This window comes from Nestor notabilis, unplaced genomic scaffold (assembly GCF_000696875.1).
Source record: "Nestor notabilis isolate BGI_N333 unplaced genomic scaffold, ASM69687v1 scaffold5418, whole genome shotgun sequence".
Classification (NCBI taxonomy): Eukaryota; Metazoa; Chordata; class Aves; order Psittaciformes; family Psittacidae; genus Nestor; species Nestor notabilis.
In genome coordinates, this window is record NW_009941448.1 from 2,702 (window position 1) to 12,019 (window position 9,318).

General features: G+C 37.1%; 1 protein-coding gene across 1 annotated transcript in view; it reads left to right on the forward strand.

Moving 5' to 3' along the window:
• Positions 1-2,309: 2,309 nt before the first annotated feature.
• The window catches only part of LOC104410650 (type II inositol 3,4-bisphosphate 4-phosphatase-like), a gene marked incomplete at its 5' end in the record, with an annotated part of 76,009 nt that continues 69,000 nt past the window's right edge, over positions 2,310-9,318 (forward strand). The window contains 1 exon segment of the mRNA XM_010020886.1: positions 2,310-2,418. Within this exon segment, the coding sequence (XP_010019188.1) occupies positions 2,310-2,418 (109 nt within the window).

The following is a 9,318-nucleotide window of genomic DNA, read 5'->3' on the forward strand; positions in this document are numbered from 1 at the left end:
GTTTGTTTTGGGTGGGTGTGTAACCAGTGTTAGTGTTTCACTTGTACCAGTAGGAGGTGAGTGACATTTTTGATTCAGAATAATTAGTGTGAAATGATGATTGACTCAAAGCTCAATTTCCTTGCACTCCAGTCTTCTGCATTTTGTCCCTTCAATTTCTGAAATAGGTATTTGAGGAAAGGTTGAAGAGTCTTTCTAACATCTATTAATTAATATTTTGAGAGAAGCATGCTGACAGTATGATATAGCTCCTACAACTCTCTGCTGTATCTTAAGCTCTATCTCCACTGTAGAAAATTGTCAGCAGTCATCTGTTCTTGAAGTGGACAATGGTTGTGAGTTACTGGAGCATTCTTGTACTAGTGCGCTCATGCTGATACTGCATGTCCTTCAGAAGAAGCTTCACTGATGTGAAAGTGGACCACGTTACAAGGCATTCCTTGCAGCACTTTCCAGCATACTGTGCTCTGGAAAGTAGGGATGAGACTGCCCTGTGCCTGTCACTAGGGTCGTAGATGTTTTCTTCTTAGCTACCCTCACTCTCCCATGTTTGTTTGCATGGGGTAGATGCTCAGCTGTTCTGGGTGTGTTTGTGTCTCAAACATCCTTGACCATGCTGTGAAGAGGCCATAGGCTGAATTAAAGCTTTATTGTGGGTAAATCCTCTGTAAAGTTAGCTATAAGAAGGGTCACTATTTTTAAAACAGAGTCAGCAAAAGCATCAGGGTTTTCAGAAGCCATTATTCAGTTACCCTGATGGGTTCATATCTTGTTTTGGTTTCAAGTCATTTTCTTTTTTTAAGGAATAGAACTTCGTATTGTCAAGTACTGATGGAGTTCTAATAGCCCAAGATTATGTAGTATGGACTAATCTCTATTAAGACCTGAAAGAATGGGCTGTTTAAGAATCTTGATGCTCACCTTAGGCTAATGAAATTATGTCACTTCTCCTTTTAAGTGGAAATTGAAGAGTCACCAATTCATTAGAGTGCAAATCAATTTGAGTGAATATGCTTTGAGATTCAGCTCTGGAAGTAAAACATAGTTCATTAACTGTGAATCATTTGTACAGTGTTCTTGCTTCTAGGGATATTTATCATCAAAATGCAAGAAAAGTTCTATTTTGGGAAAGGATTAGATTTTAATTTACATGGAAAACTTCCTTAATGAATAAAATAGTTCACAGAAAGAAACCCTCTAATGTTTCCTTTAGAAATACATTTTAAGAATGAGGCATTCTGACCTGTGTTTTATAACTCCACTAAGCTTGGGCACAAAAGAAGTACTGCTTACTGCAAACATAAATTCTGCAAATGTAAGTTTAAACTTTGGAGGAATAATTATTGTGGTTTGGGGTGTAATTAAATCTTCATCTCTGCATTGACAATCAATCACAGGCACAAAATGAAAGGCTGTTTTTAAGATGATGTTCCACCTGCAGTTCCATAACCATACAGAAAAAGTTCATCCTGTATGTCACAAGACATCAGGTACATACAGAGACTAATAATAGTTTGTTGTCTTATCAAGAATTTCAGTAGTATGGTATATTTTCCATTCTGATAGCTTTTCAGCTGAAAACAACTGACTTTGCTCTGTGTTTATTAGCATACATAAAAAGGAAGTACGTGTCATAGAACAAGGTTCTTCAATTTAGCATTAAACAGGTAATTATATCAGCAAGTGGAAGCTAAACAAATTCAAAGGAGAAAATAAGTGGAGATTTGATTGATTAATTTTTGGAGCAACTTCTCTTGGAATGTAGCAAATTCATTGTCACTTGAAGTTTTTAAATCAGAATCAGATTGTGTGTGTGTGTGTGTTTGTTTGTTTTTAAAGATGCCTTTACTCGGCCAGAAGATACAAACTTGGTGCCGGAATCATTAGATGTAATTCTGTAGCCTGTATTATTCAAGAAGTCAGACTCTTCAGTTCCATCATAATGGTCTCTTTTGATGCTAAAATGTGTGAATCTGTGCATCTCAACATGATTACAAGTTAAATAATGGAAGGGGTAATAAAGTGAAATACAAAAAGGGCCAATTTATTTGGCAGCTTTGTAAACTGCAGAGCTAGAATATTGTTCTACGCTGTGGCATATAATTTAGATTTAGCAGTAAATCAGATAAACTTTCTAAGGTGTGCAGGTGGCTATATGGAAAGATTGATTAGCCTTTGGGCCTCCTTGAAACACAGCTTCTCAATTATTCCTTGGAACTAATATAGACCTATTGTCCTCACATCTTGTACAGTAGATATCATGGGGATAGGCCCATGCAAATTTATGTTCTTGTCTGTTCCTATTCCAGATGCTCTGTATGATGTCATCACCGTGGGAGCCCCGGCGGCGCATTTCCAAGGATTTAAGAATGGTGGTCTCCGAAAACTGCTGAGTAAATTTGAGGCAGAAAGACGAAAGTAAGTAATGCTATAAGTAGCGAGGAAAATATCATTGAAATTACATTAAAATGTTATGAGCTAACTTGAGTAACAAAATGGTTTACCCTGCTGAATGCATGGAAGATGAAGACCTAGTACGACTGGAAAAGGACACATTCATAACCTATTTCCTTTATCTTCCCTGCTTTATTGGGCTGCAAAATTGAAGCACAGTTTACTTTTAGTGTCAAGACTTATTTTTGAACACAAACTCAAAATTGTGACATTTTCTTCCTATATTTCAGGAAGCTTGAGGAATGTCAGTGCTTGAATACATGCTGTTCAGAATGAGATAGCGCTTTAGTAATTGTGCTAAGTGGAAAGAAGCTAGAGACAATTTTTCAATAAACAGTAACTTCATTTCTGAGAGCCCTGGGCGTATGTGAACAAAAAGTATTTTTAGCATGTCTGCGAAGTAAATAAACTACTCTTGTTCTTAAGAAAGCCGAAATGAGACGAAGCAAAATCAGGTTTCAGTTCATTGTGGTACTCAAATGCTTTGTTAGCCACTCAACATGTACAATACTGTTAGTTGCATATTTTGCTAACCAGGAATTGGACGTATTTGTGTTTGTTGCTATGGCTGTTAAGAAATTTCAAGCAGCCACAGCTGTCACTGGCAGCACCCATAGTTGTGACTGCTCAACACTTCAACTAACTGTGCCAACCCTTTGCAGTCAGTGGCACAACATTCAAAAGGGAATGCAGAAAGGTACTGCATATATGCTAATCTAAAGCATCAGGATGCTCCGTAGAAAATGAATTCCATTGGTTTCAATGCTAAGAAAAGTTTAATAGTTACAATATCATAAAGAATGAGGAGAAATTATAAAAATCTACTGTTGACTTCTAGGTTGACTAGAAATTGGCATCAGTGCTAAAACCAGCAGATGTATTTGCTTCAAAAACCACATTATTATTTTTTTCTCTTTGCATTGCATGACATAGAAACTTTATTAAATCTTCTAAAGTCTTTCATTTCCTTTGCCACCTCTGATGACAAAGCTTGCTAGTGAAACATGAATATCATTGATCACACGAGACCCATGAGTGGACTTTGTGTTGACAATAGGTACCTATTTTACTGTCAGGAACTGTATAGGCAGCCTCATCCCCATGATATGGAGACATATGAAGTACATGGTGAAGAAGATGTCTAAAGGCATTTTTTAAAATAGCTGCTTTTTAACTATCTGATTAGTATAGTTGCAGTTGTATTTAGTAGGTTTTTATTATATTTCATAAGAAGAAAATAATGTCATAAGTGATATAAAGAACTTCAGTGTTTTGCTTTTAGAAAATAAACTGTTTCACACTTGCACAGTCCTGCAGCATATCCACATTGGCAGAATGTTATTTCCCAAAATGGAGGATAGCTGTGAGGCAGACTTGAAATCATTAACTGAGATTTCTGTTCCTTGAAGAAAAGGAAAATGCTTTATAGGGAGGAGACCTAGTCTTTCTTGAGTTCTTCCTGGGAGAACACATATTGCAGTATCTCATAGGAATGAACAGACAATGCTCTTGTTTCTTAGTTGCCCATAACGGTAGAAGACAAGATGATGGGCTAGACTCCTTTCTTTGGATCCTATGCAATGTTATATGGCACAGGATACTCAGTGCTGCACAGCCTCTTCTCATTTTCATTCACTGTTATTTTACTGGCTCAATCATGTAGACCTCTAAGTTGATAGATTGTGTTCAAGAGCACAGGGTGGGCTTTGTGCAGATTTTATCAAAGCATTTCATACCTATTTCAAAGTGTCTACACATCACCCTATATTTGCCTTGCTGCTTAGACTTACTTGCATCCCTCAGAAGCACTTGTATTTTGGTGACTTTCAAGGACAGAGTACTGGACCTTTACTCTGACAGTGCAGTTTTCTTCATGTTTCCTTGTTCTCCTGGAAGAGCAAAAAATCTGTCTTTAGGATGATATAACTAGGTAACTGTTACTATCCTCTCAGACTCTTTCCTAAAAAAAAAAAGCCTCCGTCAGGCTAACAAACTTAATTTTGAGCACTGAAAACAGGGGACTGCAATTTTAGCGAATCACTTACCAGACCTGAAGAAATGGACACTTAGCATACAAATTCCCATGAAGTAAAAAGGAGGAAGCCTCCAAAATTCATCTTCTCTTCTGTCTTTGAGAGCAGCACAGAGAAAACTGAACTAGAAGATCTTGTGTGAGTCAAAAGACAGGAGCAAGTAAGCTCTGAATATGATCGCACTTACTTGAATATTGAAGAATTGGTCAACTTTAAATAGATACAGGAAATGACCATCCTCATTCTTACCACAGAGAATTTCTTTCACTGTGGCAATGACAACTTTATTTTGTAGGCACCTGTTTGTTTAACTGCATGAGGATAGTTTGAGGACACAGAGCATTTCCAGGGGCAGCTTTTACAATTTAAATTTTCTGGTTTACAATGGGAGGAGCTTTTCTGAGGATCTGGTCGAAGGAAGAAGTGACACCTTGAGATATCAGTCAGAATATAAAATGAACAGAAAAAAAAAGCAGATTTAGCAGCTGTTTCCTCTAGGCAAACTGAGCTGAATACCTAGAGGAAGATGTGGGAAGAGATTATTTCTCAAGCCAATCACGGTAGCTTTCAAGATACTGCTGGTATACTGTTAGCACATGACAGAATGCCTTGCATGCCTTTGACCTTCAGGCTGATTATTAGAATAGGTTATTGAAATATTCAACAGTGTCAGTGTATCACAAAATATTCCTTGCTCAAATCTATGCTTGTGGAATTAACAAACACGAGGAACCGTCAGCTGGTAGCAAGGTTATATCCCATTTTGCAAGAGCATAGTTGCATTTACAATTGCCAAACCAAAACAAGATTGAAACATATGTTTCATGAAAGTTTATCAAACCGAGGAATGTGGAAAATGTGTATCTGAAGATAGGTCTATTTATTTTCTATTACATATAGAAGTTTTCTGTTGCATGTATACAGTTTTGTGCAGACAAAATAGGGGAAGGTATTTTATAATATTTATTAAAAAATGCAGTTTTTTTAAATTCTTCTCTCATTTGTTACCACTAAGCAAGTCAGATTTAAAAAAAAAAAATCTACAAATGTGATCTCAATTAATAGGGAGAAGGTGAAAAGCAAGACTTAATGGAATGTAATCTGAAGACAAGTCCATTTCTTTATTACCCATTCACAATCTGTACTGGATTTGATCTGCAGCAAAAACACAGATGAAAGGCTTTGCTACTGCAAACATCAGGCCTGTCTATAAGGCATGGCTCTAGTATGTCTGTCCCTTTAGCAGCTAGTGGTCAACTTCACAAGATCAGTAAGAACAATGGCTATTTTTTTTTTTTAAATCTTGTTTAGGCGTAATAGCATTTAAATCCAAATAATTGAAGTTTGATCACAGTATGCTAAATCATTGCCCAATGTGAATTGTATGTTTGTAATACAATACAAATTCATTTTAGATCTTTTTTCATGATGTTGTATTGGTTTGTTCTTTTTATTTTTTCCTTCCTTGTTTCTAGCTAAAAGAGAAAGTCGGTCAGTTGTTCAGATTCAGTCTTCTGTTGGCCTGCTAGTATAGGTTACTTTTCCTTCCTGCAGATAGAAGGGCTTGTCATCTTCATCATCCTCATCAACAGTCTAGATGGTATAGCAAATTACTTTTAGAGCTCAGCTGTGCAGGAATATAAGGTGGTATACAGTAAGTTATACACGTATAATGCCTCGCTGCATGAAATGTACATAAATCACTTTCAGGGTACACTGGACTTTTTCTCTTATTTAAAATCTAATTTGATAATCTCTGTTGTAGCCTGATGATTACAAGATTTTTAATGCCCTGGTACTCGCCATCAAGAAAAATAGGTGTCCCAGAAACTGCATTAGGTGCTGTAATTCACTATGGTTTTGTAGACCATTTCTAGCAAGTTCTTTAGAAATTACCCTGCTTTAAATTAGCACAAGCTTAAAGCTGGAATAGCACTGAAAGGGATTTTCTGTTGGGGATTTTTTCTTCCTTTTTTTTCTTTTTTTAGAGCCATAATAATTTAATTTGTGTTTGAACTGCCCAGAAGGACCCTTTTTTGTTTGACTACTCCTAGCTTTTGGTCAAAGCGTGAGATGTGTTTCTTTAGGAATATACACATTACCAGAGATTTTATTAATGCTGAGATCTCCCTTCAACCCTTTTCCGTTCTCTGAGGAACCTGAAACGGTACTGTTCCACAGAAAATCCCAGAGCCATTGAAATAATAATGATTTGTGTTTGATCTAGTTGTAGCCTTTATTCTCAAAGGGAAACCACAGCCTATCATGCATTGCACTATTCACAGAAATGTTATTCTTTGCTCACTTTCCCCTTTTGTGTGTGTGTGTGTGTACCTATGTGTGTGTGAGAAAGAGAGACGAGACTTCATGGAGATCAACTTTTTTTTTTTACTTGCCATACAGTCAGTGTATGAAGGTTGTTGGAAGTTCTGCTTTGAAACTTCCAAAGATTGTACTGTTTGTTGAGATATAAAAATGTCACCAGTATTTGCCAGCCACTAGGTACTCAGGACAGAATTGCCTGAAACATTTCCTGAAGCAGGTGTCCTGGGTTCAAAAATAGATGAAAAGGGACTAGGGCTGGAAAAAGAAGGGAAGGAGGAGTCAAGGAGCTTTGTATGTGAAGGTTAGGAAGGATCATACATTTTGGAGAGCAAGAAACTGTTCCTCCTACGTGGACTTTAGGAGTGCCACCAATGTAAAATACTCTTAAATTAATTTGAAACACTGTGGAAGGCTTTCCCTGGGCATTCAACCTGCCTGGACTTAATCTTCCTGTAAGATTCACCTATGCTCCTGTGGCATCTGTCCTACTTATGTCTCCAGAGGGATGATGAAGAGCATCTTGACCTTTCTTTTCACTGAAACTCATGTCCCATTACCAGCTTTGGCATTGATATAGAATTATTCCAAGGGTCAGTTAGGAATGAAAATAAAATAGAAGAGCAGCAAGAGAAGCTCTGTGCATATAGCCTTAGCCATTGCTTCAAGATAAGGATTCATGGAGATTTGTACTTCGTAAGTAAAGATAGATTAGAACTAATAATTTAATTTTCCTCAGTATTCAAAGTCAGAATTTGCAAGTTTGCAAGGGAAATCTTCAGCACTGATAACATAGTTTAGTTTTGTTTCCTGAAGCAGTGAATTGTCCTGAGGTTCAGGGTTTTTTATGTAGCAATTTATTTTTGAGCCTCGCTTCCATCTCCAGTCAGAATACACATGATGCATAAATAAGCCACTGAATAGGTATCTTCAGTAATGTACCTAAGCTGGAGGTTACCTGGGGGTACATGTTCTTGCTGTGGACACTTTGACTGGATTCTTGCTGTTATGTCTGTGGTTTTGACTGTGAAAAAAGCGAGGTCAAATGTTCATTGTTGACAGATTTTAACCCAGTCCCAGATGGTGACAATTTAACTCAGTCACACAGATTACTCAGTTAACAGCGGGAGTGGAGTTACTTGGAGTGTCATTAAAAATTAGACATTTAGCATATTGCAGTATTTATTTTCAGGCAAAAAACTTTGTTAATTTAAATTGCAGATATAGTCAACGTAATCTTTATTCAAATTACATGGCCATGTCATTGAACCAATTTTCAAAATGAAATGACCACTGACAGTCATGTGTACATAGTTAATGATGGTGCCAATATGTGGAAATGATTAAATGTGATTTTATATGCTTAGTGAAAGCTTTGAAACTTAACCCAGAAGACATTATTACAGAGTTTTTCAAAAGGTACATGACTAATAATACATTTTGCATATCAAAGGTAGGTTTTCATAGTGCTGCTGGCATCCCACACTGGACCTACTCATGCGGCCTTTGACCCAGTGCAAAAGTTTCTTACTTGTAATTCCTTTCATCTAGTTTCTGCATTACAACACCTGTGAAAAGTTTCTCTAAATGTTAGGTTGGTAGCTGCTTATTTTAAGTAATACTACTTATATACCATAGCTATACATGGCAGCAAGCTCTAAAAGTAGTTATTTATAAAGAAACTAATTTCAGTGACTTGGAACTAATTATGTCTTTTCATGAATGGCAAGGCAACAGAGAATCTTAGGCTAGTCTTAGATGCAACACTGTTGAGACACAACAATTAGAAATTTCAGATACCCCCAAACATGTTGTTTCTGAAAAATACTTATGCACTTTCTAGGGGGAGAGAAGTTGCCCTCAAATTCTGGAAGAAATTGAATATTTGGAATCATTTCATGCTTTCTGGGGGTCAGGAAATGTTAAAATTAGCCAAATAATGAGGCCTGATAGAACACTGCATTTTGAAGAAAAAGTCATTCTCTCTTTATTATTTCCTTTATTTAAAAGCTACGATTGCCTTTATTAGAACGAGGACTTACCTACAGGTTTAGTATCTCGCTTTCCTCTTTTCTTACAGCATTGTCTGTAGCCTTTCTGCTGCAATATTCAGTGAAGCTTAGAGCTGTGGGAGATCAGTGAAAATGATCTGGGAATTAAAGGCTGAGGGGAATCCCAGAAAGAAGTGTGTGCATGGTGAGCTTGATAACAGTGTTAGCCAGATTCAGCCTGCAAAAATGCTGTTTGATAATGGGAGGGAGAAGCCTGAAGGGGAATTAGAGAAGATTATTCAGTGCTGTAAAGCATCAAGACTTTTAAGACTATGTCTTCACCACAATTAACATAGACTATATTACTCTTTGTCCCTGCCCTGTCTACTGAGTCTGACAGCTTGAGAGCTGTGGTGAATGTAGAGAGAGATCTAACTTTGGAAGTTCAGTTCACTAACAGTCTTGCCACCTTGAAGGCAGTCCTGTGGCCGATTCCTCATTTTCCAGAAGGACAGGGA